Source organism: Paramisgurnus dabryanus, chromosome 17 (genome assembly GCF_030506205.2).
Source record: "Paramisgurnus dabryanus chromosome 17, PD_genome_1.1, whole genome shotgun sequence".
Lineage (NCBI taxonomy): Eukaryota > Metazoa > Chordata > Actinopteri > Cypriniformes > Cobitidae > Paramisgurnus > Paramisgurnus dabryanus.
In genome coordinates this window covers 23,847,972-23,866,715 of record NC_133353.1, presented here as the reverse complement: position 1 = coordinate 23,866,715, position 18,744 = coordinate 23,847,972, and the positions used below count along the sequence as shown (strand labels likewise).

The 18,744-nt window shown below is 36.0% G+C and overlaps 1 protein-coding gene across 6 annotated transcripts in view; it reads right to left on the bottom strand.

Moving 5' to 3' along the window:
- The window catches only part of eml5 (EMAP like 5), a 133,843-nt gene that overhangs the window by 88,090 nt on the left and 27,009 nt on the right, over nucleotides 1–18,744 (bottom strand). For all 6 annotated transcript variants that reach the window (XR_010544413.1, XR_010544414.2, XM_065288563.1 and 3 more), the window contains exons 2-3: nucleotides 5,704–5,863; nucleotides 579–677 (exon numbers count right to left, since the gene is read on the bottom strand). Coding sequence is in view for 4 of the 6 variants with exons in the window: in XM_065288563.1 (XP_065144635.1) it covers nucleotides 579–677; nucleotides 5,704–5,863 (259 nt within the window). In the remaining 2 variants the exon portion in view is untranslated. The remainder of the gene's footprint in view (nucleotides 1–578; nucleotides 678–5,703; nucleotides 5,864–18,744) is intronic.

Sequence of the window (18,744 nt, the reverse complement as noted above, 5' to 3'; positions counted from 1 at the left end):
TATAAGTCATTTCGACTTAATATTATTTATCTTTACTAGACAGAGTTGTTATAACTTATAAGTTGAAATCAACTTTCACTTTATACGTTTTAGCAACTCATCTCTTGTCAAAGTAAATAATAATAAGTGACTTGTAAATCTGAGTTGATGAAACAAATGTCTTTTTACAGTGCATGCGTTGAGGCTTAATGTGCAGAAATTCATAACAAGTCCACAGGGAGACATGCAAAAATGAGAAGATATTTTTGTAAAAATACTCTTATTAAATGTGGGTGTAGCCTATAAAGAAAAACAGAAAGGCAGGAAAAGTGTGTTTTTGGTTCAACGAATATACGGCAACTCCATTAGTAACTTCAAAAATCATTTAATTAAGTGCATTCAAAGGTGCCGTTTCCTTGAATCCAAACACTCACCTAATCATTGCTAATGTGTTTATGGCTGTCTGCTTTGGGATTGTAACTTATGAGTCACTCAATGTAGTGACTGTAAATTAATAAGGGAGGAAAGGCAAATAAAAGTGTGAAAGAATTATTATAACACTGCCTTTCTGCCATATCCAGTGATTTGTGTGTTCTTACCCGGTCTGTATGACCAGGAGCAGCTGCCAAAACTCTACCCCGTCTCCAGTCCCACACACAGATTGTGTTCTTTGAATCCAAGCCCACTGACACCAAACACTGCAGAAGACAAATCACATAAGAAAAATATCATATCAAAGCATGGGCGTTAGAACCATTATATGTGGGTGGGACAAGACCCACTCACTTTTTAAGACCAATGGACCCACTCACTCACTGGCATAGGGGACACCCCCGCAAACCCCACCCCTTTGATGGTCCCGACGCACATAAAATATTTATCTGAAATTTAAATGAATTCTAATTTTTAATCTTTGCAGTGAGTGACATTCTCTGTTAATTAATATATAAACAAATTTTTACTTCCCCCATGCACTTACCCATGTGTGCTGCTCTCCAATCAAACAAAAGTATCTTTATTATGACTTTTTAAGGCTTAGGCATTCGTTCTTCATTTATTCACAAGGTGCATGAAGACGCATTTTGATAAACTATGCGAAGATCAACGTCTGCAAAATCTTAGGTTTCTGTTTTCTGTGCAACAATTGACACATGTACATCACAACTATCACTCAAACTGAATGAAGTGACAAAGTGCTTTTGGTATTTGTGTTCTGGTCCTCTGCTGTGCTATTATGACAACGACCGGTTTGAAACTGTAAACTTTGTACTGTAGCGCAGGGGTGTCAAACTCATTTTCATTTCATTTTTGTATTTGGAAGACTATATGAATGTATCAACTCTTTTATTACATTGCATAATCATGTCTGCATTCGATTACTACTGGTTTTGTTAACTCAATTAATACCTAGCTTTGAAAGTAGAAGCTCAGGGCAAATAAAGACAAAGTGTATTTAAGTGTGCAACTTTTTTTTCTCAATCCAAAGACTGCAGCCTGCGAAGGTCGCATATGCAGACTGCATACGTTATCAAGCCTACGAATAACAGTCAACTTTATATTAATTGTAAATATTCTGAAATAATCATAAAAGTCTTTATGACTTAAAACAGCTCTCAAGTTGTTTCTTACTTTACCCGTGACAGTTGCAACTGCTGAAAGATAATTCTCCAAGTTAAAATGATCAAGACATATCTCCGAAGCACATAGCCCCAGGAAAGACTTTCTAGATTAGCTCTTTTGAGTATCAAGAATGCCCGCACTTGCAGCATCGAAAAAGCTGCAGTGAAAGATTTTGCGAACAATTTTTTTTATTTAAGGTTAATGTCTATTATTTATTAAAAAAAGGTTAATTGTCAAAAGTGTTTTTAATTGTCAAAAGTGTTTTTTGTATTGTATGGAAAGTTATCAAAATGTAGCATACAGCGTTGTGTCAAATTGGCTGAAAAAGGTTTAAAAAAAATTAAAAAGTTTCAAGCTATATATTAAGCCATAAATATGTCGGTGTAATTTATTTTACAATCTGCAAAATTTGACTATAATCCCTATAGGATTCATCTGACACATGTGCGGTGGCGTCGGGTCCGAACTTTACTTCCGGTTACAGTTTTTTTAATGGTCTGACTAGTTGCTAAACTGAACTCTTGAACAAATACCTCGTAGAAAATAACAAATGTTTTGGTTTCCAAGTAATCTACGTGTTGTTTATTTTGCTTGTTATATAAATAAACTACTTTAAAAGGACTTGTTGTTATTTATTCTTAGCGGAGTTTACCGGATGTAACGTGTTGACCACGAAAAGCCGCTTGTTTATGTTGTTACTGCTGAAACCGTCTAATGCTGTAGACAAGGGCTTTAACTAAGACATGACCAAACATTTTAATAAAATATGTTGATTATAACATGAGGCTTTAAGAAATGCTGCAAATTATTTCTGTTTTTGATAATCCAACAATAAAATCGCAATGGGGTAAGTTTGTCTGCATTTTCGTAAAACAAAAATGCTTTCTTGACAGTATTTTTTTACTAAAAAGCATTATACGCAACCTATTAAAGGTCACGTTCTTTCTGATCCCATTTGTTAAACGCCAGTTAGTGTATAATGTTGCTATAATAGCATAAATAATACCTGTAAAATGATAAAGCTCAAAGTTCACTGCCAGGCAATATATTTACAGAATTCGCCTTTCAAAGCCTACAGCGAACGGCCGGTTTGGACTACAGCCCTCTGTTTCCTGCTTTAATGATGTCAGTAGAACAGTTTTTTGACTTAACTCCGCCCACAGGAATATGTCAGTCGCCAGCTAAGCTAACGGCAAGCTAAGCTAACGGCAAGCTAAGCTGCTGTCGAATCACAACACACTAAACAAGCTACACAATCAGAATTCGTTATGTATTTCTGAAAGAGGGACTTCATAGAACAAGGAAGACATCAGCCCATTTTGAGGACAGTGAAAACAGTGGTATAAAAATAAGTAAATTGGTTAAAAAAAATACTGCGGTTTTCACACGTGAAACATGAACACATGTTATATTGCGCACTGTAAACACAATCAAAGGTTTAAAAACACACAAAGAACTGGACCTTTAAATTCATGACAAATACATTTATTGACCTTAGTTATATTAGGATATTTAAGTAGTTTGTACAAACAAACCTTACAAATAAAATGAATTTAAGTAAATTATGTAAATTGAGGGACAGACTCTGTTATTGCAGCAGGTGCTGGACATGACATCACTGTTTGTGGTAGGGGCCCCATCTCATAAAGTATAATAGTGAATATGTGTTCCCTACAGTGATACCAAATATGTATGAAAATCTACCATATTACTTGAATTAAAGTATAAACTGCTTCTAGAAACTGAGTTCTTCCAACAAACTGTGCACAGACTGAAACTCAGTGCCTCCAATCAATTATGAGCTGCTAAACCTTTGATGAATTTAGTGAAAGTGTTGCTTTAGACACTACGGGTTTGTATACGCCTGTCTTGCATCTTTCTCTTTGGTGTTTCATCTATCTGTGTCAAATAAATTATGAAGCCAATCCAGCTTTCTCAGCCCCGCTGGAGGTGGCGATGGGTGAATTCTCTCAGATAAAGTGAGAGTTAGCTGAGAAATATAAAAATGTCAATCTTCTCCTGTAAGTCTTTAGTGAGGTGGCTTTAAAGGATTGTTAATCTAACTAGATTCTCATCTACTTTGGCCTTTTGCTTTTAAATGTTAGGAATTCGATATTTTCAAATTTACACTCAGTGTCACAGTGTCATTCGTACATTATTAAAGCAGACTGGTCCCTAAGCTCTCAGCTGCTTTTGAGCTTAAAAACTGGTTGACTTTGGGCTACACAGAACAATTCTTGCTAAGTGCAGAATGTTTACAGCATTGCAAAAAGCCCTGAAAATCAATGGACAGCCAGTTTTATTGAACAATGTCAAAGTCAGTGGTGATTGCTTAACCCTTGAAAGGTAAAGACTGTTAAAATGCTATAAAACAAGTTTGACAGGTTTTAACTCCCATACAAGACTATACTGTACATAGGAAATGTCTTTCTGCTATAATGTGCAATGCTAAAATGCTAAAAATGCAGAAATGTCATTCATCTATGCACAAATAATATTTAAATGTTTTACACATCACTCTCGGTGAAATCAACGTTTTTTACTGCAATGTTTATGATCTGTTTCAATAAACAAGTATGTGTAGGATTCAGTGGATGGTCCATAGACTCTTGAGCAGATATCTGTACCAGTAACTGTAATAGAGTAAAGATCAAGACTGTAAATATGTCATTTTGGGACCCACCCAGATGTCATGCTGCACTGTAATGGCGCTTTTTAATTGCAGAGTACCCCATGGGTCGGGTCTGTTCAGCTCACGTTTGGGTGGGTTTCCAATGGGTAAAGAAGTACCCAATACTTTTTACCTCAGTTGAGGTTCCAAGCGAGCTGAGCTGATACTAAATGAAAACACTGTAGATCACTGATTGGTCTAAGAGAATCATCACTATAAGCGTCATTGCTAAATGCAAATTAGCTTTATATCTTACCCTCATGTGAGAGCTGTCTCGAGTAAACCAGTGATGTTGTCATCTCTAATTTGTAGTACAAGTTTCCAATCTCACTTTTAGCGGTGGACAACATCCACAGGCTGAGAATCAGGAAGACCAATTCTGAACGTGATAAATGCTATGTGCAAAAATCTATTTGTGGTTGTCAATTTTGACAGACACAAATAAATGAATGTATGGGAAACAAAGTGTATCCTACGTTTGTATGATGTCACAGCAGTAGTCAGCGCAAATTTAACAACACGCCGAAAATCCCACTCACTCCGAAGCGGTACTTAACTCACTGGAAAAGCAAACCGAGCCCAAGTAAGGTGAGACGAGTCGAGGTGCATGGTACCGATCCAAACAATGGAAAAGCAGCTTAAGTCTATAAAAGTAAAAATAAATGAAGAGCTCACATGCAAAAGCCGCTAAACGGCATCTTTAATTCTATCTGCAGACATTAATCATATTTTTGCAAATAATGTAAAAACATTGTTCTGAGCCTGGCCGTTTGTTAACTCATTTCTTATTCAGTGGTAATTTGAAAAGCAGAATTTCGGAGCAACATAGCAGACACACATTCACTTAAAAATAGATCTAACGCATATTTTGCCATTGAGAAGTGACATCTGCGCTTTTCCACTCTTGAAAAGCACCAGCTGCCACTGGTGAAAGTGTAATCATTGTGCAAGTACAGCAAGGACTCTTATGATATAAGCTTCTAATGCCATTAGCCTATAGCACAGAGTTTGGCCACGATCCCTGAGTTTGTCATCTGACGTGACTGCAGAGAGTTTCAAGTGCCTGCATTTGTGTCTGGGTGAGACCCAACAACTCCCTTACAAAATTAATCATGGTTTTACTACAGTTAAAACAAAAAAAAACATGGTTACTGTAGTAAAACTATGGTTACCACAAAATAACTATGGTTTTGATAACCATGGTTTTCAAAAACCATAGTTACATCATGGTTACTGTAGTAAAATTTTTTTAATTTTTGCAAGGGCTGCGGCATGCACACAGTCTCACACATATTGTCACACTGTGGGAGCTTGTGGATTCACAGATGCAGGTTTCAAAAACTTATGAAAAGCTTCACAGCACCTTACCAGAGACATTATCACATAGCGAGAGTACAACTTTAACTTCATAGAAGTTGCTAACAATGACTCACCTGTCCTTCAAGGTTGAAAGCAAGACAGGCGATACCATGCGTGTGCATGTCCTTCAATATGGACACCGTCTGGACTGTGTAGGAGTCCCACACGCATATATACGGCTCTTTTCCCACTTGTCCTGTGGCCACCATCACTCGCTCTGGATGCAAGGCTAAACTGTGAAAAGAGAAAGTTAATGAGAAAAAAAGGAAACCAACATTTGTATTAATTTAACATGATAAATGTTATGTAAAACACCCTTCATGTCCATCCTATCACTTCCGGGTACATAAGCACACAATTCATAGCACAGGGTGTGCTAAAGCAGGCATACACTGCAAAAAATGACTTTCTTATTTAGTATTTTTGTCTTGTTTTCAGTAGAAATATCTAAAAATTCTTAAATCAAGATGTATTTTCTTTATGAGCAAAATGACCTTAGAAAATAATACTAGTTTTTAGATAAAAAATATACAATTTAAGTGAATTTATGCTTAAAACAAGCAAAAATATCTGCCAATGGGGTGAGAAAATTTTACTTGAATTAAGTGTTTAAGAAAAAATAAATCTTATTTCACAATTTTTTTTCTCACCCCAATTCACTTAAATTGTATATTATTTGTCTTAAAACTAGACTTATTTACTTGCTCATCAAGAAAAAACACCTTAATTTAAGAATTTTTAGATATTTCTATTGAAAACAAGACAAAAATACTAGGTAAGAAAGTATTTTTTGCAGTGTAACTGCTGTTGTAGTCTTGCATAGACAGACCTTCAGGGCGCACTCATATCATACCTAACCTGTGCGATTGTCCCCCCTCCCTGCTCCCCCAGAAGCACGCACTCACTGTATTTTGACCGATCCGAGCACGTTTTGGTCATTAGGATGCGATTGTTTTGAAGAAAACAGGAAGTAAAGCGCTTTCTTGGAACCCATTGTGATGCTAAGTCTGTGTTTTTTATTCTGGGTCGTTTGGTGCGCAATGACACACTGCCTTCTCACATTCCTATCATATTGCTTAGTTGATCTGTCACGTGTACAGCTCAGACATTCAAAAGGCTCTGGCGCGGTGCTCTGGTGCGGTTTGGCTGGTATAATGTGACCGTGCCCTCAGACTCATGGAAAAAGGTCTGGACTCCTAAGTACATGGCGTCTGTCCAGAGACCATATGACTGAAATGGGTGATTCTCGCGAAATCAGACTTATGAGGTGTCATGAAACATTTTGATGAAAAAGTAAATGCAAATTAAGAGTATCAAAATAAGAAGCATACTGTACAAGTACAAACATCTTGTCATGTACTATTTTGCACATGATTTGAAATGATATCCACAGTTTTTCCACATTTAAGGAAAACATTTTCATTACCGCAACGTGTCCATGACTGGATTTGGGTTCTTTGACATGAAAATATTTATAATTAAAAAATCTAAAAAATAAAAAGCTTCAGTGCATGTTATACTATAAACATTTACAGTAAAGAAACATGTGGCATTTGGTGATCATTGGTAAATGTAGAGACACTAATAAGGAACATAAATGTGTCCAAGACCAATTTTCTCATCCTCCGCAACAATTTTCAATCATTGTTTAAGCCCTCAAGGAACAAAAAAATAAATGTTTGAAGGGACATAATTGACTGTGACACTCAAGATGGCTACCAGGTAAGCAGTTCTTATTTTTTCTCTCCAGATAAAAGTTCAAATTTTGTTTTTCATAGTACCTAGACAACTTTTTTTGTAGTTCTCATTACCGAAACATGAGTTTGTAAATGCATATATTTAATGTAATATGTTGCGGTAATGATAATTTTTGATAATGATAATCTAAAAAATTTAAATAATTTTATAGGAAATATTTTTTTAAATCCTCTAAAATAATAGTTATAGTAAGTTTAGACATTCATCTTATATGTGCAAAAAAAATGGCTTCAAGGGCTTTTAAAAAATTCTGTGGCTGGATATCTTCTAAATCTGGATTTCATGAGAATCACCCAAATGTAACCCAACAAATCACAGTTTGTTTTGATCAGCATCATAATTAAGTGTTCATTTAAGATTTGCATAGGACCTACGGCGTATAGCCTCGATGCAAAGGCTACGCAGTGGTTATCATTCAGACTTCACAGACGTGCACTTACACATGCAGATCGCTAATAGGCAATGTCCCCACAGGGCATATCATGGTGTATACACAACATCAAGGCAATGCTAAAGAAGAAGCAGCTTGATGTTGGAGATGTACTATATCAGCAGTGATGGAGATAAATAGACTTGTGTTGCAGATTGTGTTAAATATCACTCCTCAACTTTGTTTTTACCGTCGCAAGCGGAAATGCGTATGCAAATTTTCATGACCTGACAGGAGGGGTTCTAACGGACTAATCACAGCATTTGCAGTTGCGTCAAATTTAACCAATCATATGACACCTGAATTGTTTTCACTTTTGTGTACCTCATGCATCAGATGTTCAGCAAACATTCATGAGGCATGACATCTGACACTGTACACGTCACATGACAACGCGACATGCAATAAAAAGTATCTTTTTCATGTTAATCTGTGTTTTTTCTCTGCGATGTCACTGCTGGAACAACCACACAGTCTAGTACTGTAAACTGCTTATGTGTTTCGGGCATAGCACCGTCTAGCCGAATATATATAAATCATATTACTATATACAACTTAATCAAAGTAAAGGCAATGATTAGAAGTTATGACTCATCACCCTGATGGCCCACATATAAACAAGACTGCATAACAACTTAGTTAGAGGTAAAACTTAATTAACATGAATTAACCCCGATCAAAGATATGTGGGTAACAAAGGATATCGTAATACTTTATAGTAACTTAGAAGAGTCAACAAAACAGAGCAAATTAGAATGAATACAAACGTAACAATTTATTAACCAGGTAGATAAAACACAATTCAAAAGCCAATTTACATTCCAATTCAAATATGAAACAATGTTATGAAAAACCCATTGCATACCTGGTAATGAGATGAAGATCTGGTTACAGATTTCTCTAAATAAAATAAAAATACATGATGCTGTGCCAGGACAGCATCATGGGGGTGCATTTCACGATATAGAAAGTCCCATCCAAATCTTTTACCATTTTTCTTAAATATCCAGAGAACAAAGCATTGTGATAATGATATACTGATTGACTCTTGTAAGCTCAGGGGTGTTGCCTAATATACATACAGTGGGTGATTGGTAAACATGTCTAAAGTAGGAGTTGTCTCCCAACATTAGGTTAAGTTTGCTTACTTTAATTGCTGCATATTAACATTGAATCCTGTTGTCATATTAGTAAACCCAAATGAACCACTTGCATTAAAACACTTCATATAACACTAAACAAGACCAGTTTCAGATTCTTTGTGCATGTAGAATGTACCATTCCGTATATAGTTTGCTTATAGAACATGATGAGAGGGGGACGAGAAAGTGTGGTTTTTCAAACTTTTTGTGTGTGTGGACCACTATTTATATTTAAGAATTTTCGCGGACCACCTCATAATACTCATAATAAAATATGTCTAAACAAAGTCCTGAATTTATTTATCTGCACCTCTAAATAGGCTTACTAGCACTAAAACTATAACTGGTCATCACATCAGTACAACAGATTCTTAAAACATATTCTTAAAAAATATATTTTTCTTACAAAAATATATTATTTTATATTTTATTTTGCCTTTAAACGGACCACCTGCAGTACCCTCATGGACCACTAGTGGTCCGCGTACCACAGTTTGGGAATGCCCGTGGTAGGGTGTGACTCTTCTGTGCCCACACCATGGGGTCTTGGAGGGTAGATGTGAATTCTTTGAGAAAGGTTTCAGATGATAATTTAACAGGAATTAAAAAACGGTTCCCTGTGGATTCACCCATTTGCTGCTGGCTTTAAAAATACCTTTTGTCAGGGTTTCCCATCACCTTACATGTGCATTATATAAGAATGATGGGATTTGTTGTCTTTAACTCAAACGCTGATGGCCATCATTTAGATGGGAATGAGAAATCAAGTTAACACATAAGGGAAAATTAATCAAATTTTATAAATGTTGTGTTTGATGGCATCGTTTTATTTCATTATGTAAGGTTTCATGTAATGTTCAAAACGCAATTGTTAGTCATACAGTAGATGTGACAGTATTAGTCCAATACGATGGTGTGTTAACACAGCACATAATTAAGTGTTCAGATTAACAAATTTACCATAAACAAGCGAGTGGCCCGACAGATGCTATTACTTCCGCATTTGTCCACGACACTGTTGTCATGTGGTTTTTACGTCAGTAAAGGCGGTAACAAAGGGTAACATGGATATTAACGTAATTTGCAGCCGACTCCACTGCTCTGTGTCACTGATTAGAATGGCAATTTTCTCATAATTTACAAGAAGTTGAAAACATTAGAGATATTGTTGGTAATCAGCTGGACAAAACACTGGGCTAGTGGTTTTTGGATATTTTACTGCAAATATCTTACAAATTGTATTTTATGACAAGGATTTTTTGTAAAATCTTACTCAAATTTTCTAAAACTGAGCGACCACAAACATAATGACAAAAAAATCGACAATGTCACACTTTTGGTATAATGGTATAGTCCCTATGTGTTCATGACAGCACACTACACACCACTGGATCCCTTCACAAACCATGTGGGTCTTGCCTGAGAACACAGAAAAATGTCAGTACAACAAAGACTTCACAGTAAACAAATATATTCAGTCCGATTATCTTTTAATGTTTGGCAGCCTTTACTCAGTATTTATTTTAAATCATATTTAGTGGTGTAATATTTATGATTTTAAATAAAGTACTGTCAAATGTGACTTCACATTAAACAAGCACGACGATTGTCGCAAGGGAGAAAATCGGCCCAAATTTGGCCAGATTATCTTTTAATGTGTGGCGGCCTTGAGTCAGTATGTATTTTTAATCACATTAAAATGGTGTAATATTTATGACACACACTGTTCTGATTGGCTGTGGTTTTTGATTTTTATTTATCACTGTGTCTGGTGTTGACAGTCAAATTGCTTGTCTTGAATCGCTAGAATCTTATCGTATTGTGGGGTAATATAGTAGTTTCTAAAGTGTTAATATCAAAGCAAATATAAAGTCAATACACCAAAGCTAATAAGCTCAACAAATCTTAATGTGAGGTTTCAGGCGCACAGGTTCTTCATCAGACATTTGATCTTTTTGTAAGCTTTGGTGTGCGGATTTTATATGTCACTGCTGGAGTGCTTAAGAGGGGTTATATGATTGCGGGCATCTACAGTAAGATGATCTATCCCCGATTATCATTTTCTTCACCCAGGAGTGAAAGTGTGAGAAGAGCTTGCAGTTATCGGAAACCCATGAAAAGATAATCTGGAGATGACATTATCTTCTGTAACCCAAGAGTCATTAAAACAAAGTGCCCAGAAAAAGACCATTAAAGCTGTGTGTGCTTCAGTAATAGATCTGAATCGCCTTTTTGGAAAAACACTATTATTTCATCCCAAAGCATGTAAAACTATCCATAATAATGCCCCTGGTGCAGAAACAGCATAGACACGAGGTGGAAAAATCAGATCTTCACGGTTCACCGAGCAGTTTTCCCTCTCACCATCACACTAGTTCACCAAAAGCATTCAGGCTTGCCATCACATGCCTGGGGAAATCCCAGAGGCGTATGGATGTTGCGTAACATCTGTCCAGCTTTACTACATTCCCTCACATGCACATCCATATTTATCAGCAGTGTAATTCTGCACTGACTTAATAGACCCTGTGCTTGTTAAAAAAGAGAACATGCATAACAAGCGTGCCAGTTGTTGTTTGGTTCGGTTTAATACAGGGATGCTTTAAATGCTGGTCACATAAAGCCACTGCTTGTCATATACAGATAGACCACTGACAAGTCAATGTTATAAAACATATGTTATATGTGAAAGATTACTACATTTTCTATATGGAGAAGCTACACTAGTATGGATAAGGCTAGGGTACTGTCTCACAGCTGGAAAAGATCAAATTAGTATCATCTATATTTTTAGCCACTTTGAGATTTTTAGAAGGAGAGGATAATCTGTGTTTGGGGACATACTGACCAGAGAAAGGTAATAACACTGACAAAAACATTGTTCCTAGCTGTCACTGAGGCGGTACCCTTTTAAAAAGTACACCTTTGCACTCAAAGAGTTCTTATTAGTACTTCAGAGGTACATAGTGGTACCAAAGAGTGCATATTAGTGCCACAAAGGTACATTTAGTATTAATTTGGTATTAATACCAAATGTATACATATCTGTACCTAAATGGTACATATAAGGAATTTTTTTAAGGGTCCTGTCTAAAAAGAAAACCCAGGTGAATTGATATGATGCATTCTTCTGGATAAACTGACATCTCTTTTGTAAGACTGATCACTTTTGTTTACTTGTTTTTTAAATAGCGATCACAATAAAAAATTAGGCAGCTACAGGACAACATAGTTTATTTGAAATTAATTTGTATAATGTATTCTGGCACTTTTTAAAATTTTATTTTTAGACAAATTCTTACAGTTAAAGGAAAACACCACCGTTTTTCAATATTTTGCTATGTTCTTACCTCAACTTAGACAAATTAATACCTATCTTTTTCCAGTGCGTGCACTTAATCTTTGTACAGCACCTTGTGAATGTGTTAGCATTTAGCATAGCCGCATTCATTCCTATGGCTCCAAACAGATGAATTTATAAGCCACAAAATAAAACTTTTGTTTGGAACCATAGGAATAAATGGGGCTAGGCTAAATGCTAACACATTCAAAAAGCGCTCTACAAAGACTAAAAATGCACGCATTGAATAAAGATAGGTATGTATTTATTCATCTAAGTTGAGGTAAGAACATAGTAAAATATTGAAAAACGGTGGTGTTTTCCTTTAACAGTTACAACCAACAGGTTATAGACTAAATGTGGCATTAATAAAATAAAAAATAAAAATTATTAACTAAAAATATTGGAATTAGAATCAAAAAATCAATAAGAACTGGATTCGATAAGTTTAATTGGCATCGGAATCGCTAGAATTAAGACGATACCCAACTCCTGCCCCAGTGACAGCTTGGAACCATTTTCTTCCTACACACACTGTTTATTTTTTAACTTTAATCAACCTAAATTCACAAGTCATAATAATAAATAAGTTAAAATGACTAATCCAAGTTGATTAGTCTTCATTGTAGGCAGCAAATCATGTTTTACAGTGCACAAATGTTTTTGTGAGCTTTATAAAGAAGTTTTCAGTCAGCACACACGGCATTACTAGGACTCCAAATAATTCAAGAGACACAATGTTGTCAACAATTTAACATTGACTATCTGTCAAATAATCTCCCACACCTTTACAGGAACTCTGTTGAATGTGTTGATATTCAGCCAGAGTCTGCCTTAGCCTGAGCCCACTGATGAAGCTTCATAAGCCTGCCAGGGTGATCCTTCTTGGCATTCTGGAGGAGTGACTACAATAAACCCCTCAGGGAGCCGTACCGCTTGTGAACATCACCGTGTCTGCCTGTCTGTCTGTCTTAACCTCTGTCTCGCTTCCACACAGCTTCTCACTTTTTCTCATACACTATTTTCTTATTTTATACGTTTCTTCTTCATTATACATTAAAGAGCACCTATTATGGGATACACGTTTTTAAACATCCTTTTGTGTGTAAGTGTGCATTAGTACATGCTAACGATATTCAAAAAGTACATACCTCAAAGAAAACGATGACGCGAGTTATCGTCTCTAACGTTCGAGGACTACAAAAAACACTCGGATTGTAGGCAACAGTTTACTTCCTGGGATTAGTGACTAGATAAGACCAACATTATCATAGTTCAGCCCTCTCTGCTTTGCTTGGGTACGCCCTCAAAGACGAGGGTGGGGTGGGGAGCGCCGAGTCAGAAGAGAGCTAAAATGGCGGAGGTTGTGAGTCCCTGCTTTTACTCTGTTTGCAAACTCTTGTTTCATTGTTTAAGCGACTAAATCTCAAGTAGACGCTGTCTCTTTAGATGCGAGGGCAAAATAGCACTTTATGGACTTCCACAGAGGACATCATGTTTAATACGGTTCCGGAAAAATCCAGTCAGAAGTTGTTCACGGAGTTTTCACAATAACTGCTTCTCATGAACCGAAGCTGGATTTGCGCGACGTCTCCTCTTGAAAGTTGATTACTGTGCACTTCTGGATCACAGACTGTAAGTATTCATGTTTATTATTAGCCTTTTACTGTACATTACGTAACCGGAGATTAACATAATGTGCGTGTAGAGCTAAGCTTGCAAGCTAATTGTCTTGTGTTGTAAAACTGTATTTCATAAACAACGTACCATATTTACACACGTGTATGTTGAATTATGCAGGCTTTCGTTTTTTTTTATCGATGTTGGTTTAGACATGTTTACAAACTTGCTAAGTTGCTAAGATAAATACAAATGCCAGCTAATCTCTTACCGGTAAAATTTGTTCTCATGATCAAACTCAAGAAACTCTAAGTACAGATGATTTGTTTAAAGTTATATGTATTTTACTGTTGTATTTACTTGAAGCTTTCTTAGATTTTGAAACGAATTAAACACGTAATGTGTGTTGCTAATGTTGGGCCATGTAATATGTAATACATTTACGTTTTAATGAATAGTCTAACGATGAGAGGGGGTTCAATCTTCAGCTGGCTGGCAGGGGCAGCCACTGGCGGGTCACGTGACCTGACAGTGGCTGATTGGAAGCTGCCTGTAGCGGGGATTGTTGGTCCCGTGACCCGTCAGATCACGTGACCCGCTATCCCTGCCACTGGTAGGTCACGTCACCTGCCATCCCTGCCAGTGGCAGCGATTTCTTAAAAGTGAGTTTAACGTATTTGGAAGTGATATGCTTTGTCTTTTATTCATTCAGTATGTTTAATGTCAATGCGTGTTAGTTATTTGAGTATGAACTTGGATTAAAAGGTATTTTTCATGCATTCACAACCGGTAGGACGAACAGTACAGCCAGCAGCAGAGTGACAAAGCTCCTAATGAAGCGCCTTTCTTTTCTGTTCAAACTCAGTTCCCCCTATGTTTCCCTTTATTGTAGTGTTTTTATAGCGTTTTCATCACGTAACATTTAGAAAGATTAAAGATTTTCATTGGTTATACTAAAAGGCAATAATATCATGTATTTTATAATGCAATTTATTAAATATTTCATACATTTGACAGTTTTCTATTAGGGTATTTCTTTTAAAATATAGCCTGTCTTTTTATTTTTTCCTTTACTGGTTGTTTAAAAATGTAATGTTTGCATACATAATAAATATATATTATACATATAATATGATTCATACTGTAAAAATAATTGACTTACCATTAAGAACAATACAGATACATTACAGAAATGCTCACATATACATCTCAGTAGCCATTAAAACTTTAAATATATAAATAATAAAACCTATAATGTGATGAAAATGCTATAAAAAACACTACACTGAAGGGAAAAATAGGGGGAACAGACTTCGACACAACACCTGATTCATTTGCTTTGTCTAATGGATCTGTTTTATGTGTCAGTCAAATGGCTATTAAGGCTTGAATTGGAAGCTCCGTTCATATAGATCCTACCCGCCTGCTCCCGATTACATTATTATATTAAACGAAATATTTTCAACAGGCAACTCAGTCAGACAGTCAGTATTGTGGGCGGAGTTTTGACGCACTCTCCGCAAAAGGAATTATATAATTTTTTTACTCTCCTTATGGATGTCTTCCAATAAACAATCATCATTTTGTAAATATTTATCCCGTTTAAGCTTCTTAAAATCGATTGATATGTACTGGATGCATTCACAACCAGCTGTTTTGCGCGAACTTTGACGCGCACCCGCCTGCTCTCGACAAAAGGATTTATATTATTTTTTCACTCTGCATTTGTGCTTACGGATGTCTTCCGATTATTAGTCATCATTTTGTAAACTTTTATCACGTTTAAGGTGCCTAAATTCAAATTATCTGTACTGGATGCATTCAAAGCCAGCCAGTGAGAGAAATGATCTGTACTGGATGCATTCGTTTGCGCAAACTTTTGACTGCTCTTCACAAAAGGAATTACATTATTTTTATTCTTCATGTGCTTATGGAAGTCTTCCGGTAATAAATCATGATTTTGTTAAATTTTATCACGTTTTTAAGGTGCCTAAAATCAAATGCTCGGTACTGGATGCATTCACAGCCAGCCAGTGAGAGAAATGATCTGTACTGGATGCATTTAAGGACAGACCGTTTTGCACAAACTTTTGACTGCTCTTCACAAAAGGAATTATATTATTTTTACTCTGATTTTGTGCTTATGGATGTCTTCCAGTAATAAATCATCATTTTGTTAAATTTAATCACATTTAAGGTGCCTAAAATCAAACAATTTCTACTGGATGCATTTACAGTCAGCAACTGTTTTCCGCGAACTTTGAAGCCCACCCTGCTCTCCACAAAGGGAATTATATTATTTTTTTATTCTTCATTTGTGCTTACGAATGTCTTCAGATTATTAATCATGATTTTGTAAGCTTTTATCACATTTAAGGTGCTTAAAATCAAATTATCTGTACTGGATGCATTCACAGCCAGCTCAGCCAGCCACCATTGTACAACGAGATATATCTTTAACTCTGCTGTAACAGTTCTAACCATATTTTAAATGACAGAATAGATTATTCAAAATTATATAGTGCATGAATAAAATCACATACCACATAAAGTATTGGTTTTCCCAAATAATAATGATTGTGTTTTGTTAATGTTTACAAACCTACACAGAATATAGACATTTTCTTAAAGATAGCCTATTACGTTTTCTAAAATGTTCAACAAATGCTTTAAATGGGTGAAATCCCTCTGCATTGTAAACTCCAATAAATTGAGACTACTCAGATTATTTCTCTCTCAGTTGAGAACTGAAAATAGACAACTTAATTTAGTTGAATTGACCGAATATTGGCCCTCATTTATCATTCTTGCGTAGAAACGGGCGTATATGTTGGCGTAAGATTATGCTTACACTCCTCTCACCGCCTGATTTATGAAACTGTGCGTACCGTTGATATTCAGGTGTACGCAATATCTGCCCTTCATAAATGCCGCGGCCGAAAACGAGCGTCATTAGAATAACAAGCCCATATAAATTCAAGTCTCCGCCTCCCCCACGCCCTTATTTTACGCCATTGACACACGAAAGACGGCAAAGAAGAGAATCCGGGGAAGTGAAAAGAAACAAAATTGTTTTATTTGGCAGTTTAAAGAGTGGGATTAAAGACACATTAATAATTGGATGACAATTTGTAATATTCTTATTATTATTTTTATTATTATTGATATTTAGAAGAATAATTATTTATTATTAGTATTATTATTTACTGTTGCCTACATCTAAATTCTATGTCTGCTTAATGGTTCAGTTAATTTTTTTTATATAATATTTTAAAATGATGTAGTAGGGTGAATTCAGGTAGAGTGGGACATCAGGTTGAGTGGGACACTTAAGCTTTTGGGTACTGTAAGGGGTTAATTTTGTAAGCCAATCACAATAATTGTTACTATGTTGTGGCTGAATGTCTATTGAATATGAAATAAAGGTTGTGATTGGTGTGACATCACAGATGTGGGCTGGTTGTTATTTGTCAAATTGCTTCACTCCTGGGACCTCACCGTAAGCCATCCGGCAAGTGCAAATCTATTGTAGAATAATAAGGTTGATAATTCTGTCACTTATGATATAACAATAAAACTTTTGCTTACACATACATTTATACTGTCTGTGCATTAGAGATTAATAACAATGAGCATCTAACTGTATACAATATTTGTAAAAATTAGATTCACAGCACTATCCCACTCAACCTGACAGTGTTAGGTTGAGTGGGACAGTGTATTTCAGGTTGAGTGGGACAGTTTTAGGGGTAATGCTAGCAAACACAGTGCAGCCATTTCATGAACTAGAAAATGCAATTTTTAAGTTATAAGTAATAATAATGTGTAACATTTTTATAAAATTTATATTTTTCAATATACACAAGATGGCATCCTTACAGAGAGGAGAGGGAAAGAGAGAGAGAACCCCTGCTGAAAAAACAGCATCAAACCAGCATGGGAATTATGCTGGTCTATGCTGGTTTGATGCTGGTGGTCACCAGCATACCAGCACCAAAACACAACATTTGCTGGTCTTGCTGGTATGACCAGCATGGGATGCTGGTGCTAATGCTGGTTTGATTGTGGTGGTTTAGCTGGTGCTAATGCTGCTTTGGTGCTGGTTTAGCTGGTGCTAATACTGGTTTGGTGCTGGTTTAGCTAGTGCTAATGCTGGTGCTGGTTTAGCTGGTGTTCACTAACAAACCAGCACCAAAACACAACATATGCTGGTCTTGCTGGTATGCTGTTTTTTCAGCAGGGAGGAAAAAGTGACAGGGCAATACAGATAAGAAAAAGACAGTAAAATACGAAAAGAAGAAAATTAAACCAGTGGAGTGAAGAGAGAATGGAAGGGGCTCTTGAAGAATATGAGCAGGAGGTGACTGAAGGACACAAACCAAAATTAAGGTTTTTAGCCAGGGCCAAAAAATAGTGTCCCACTTTCCCTAACAAAGTGTCCCACTCAACCTGATTGCTTCCAGTTTGCTGAAGAGGGTGTCAGATGATGTTTAAAGATAAACAGTTTGTTAATAAATTCATAAATTGTAAAAATTTCACCATAGTGGCCTTCATTACAATCTATTTAAACAAAACACATACACTTTTAATACATTCTAACTGATTTAGGTTGTTTAAAATGCAATTTACCAAAAAGTGTCCCACTTTACCTGACTTCACCCTAACTTTTGTAGTGTGTTGTTCTGTATTTACATACAGTTGTTTGTTAGCTGTATCTTAGATCCAGTTTGATACGGAGCTCCGGATATAATTCAAATTAACAATTTGTTTCCACGACATCCACATGTTTTAGCTAAGCTAATTCATAATTTGAAGTAATAATAAT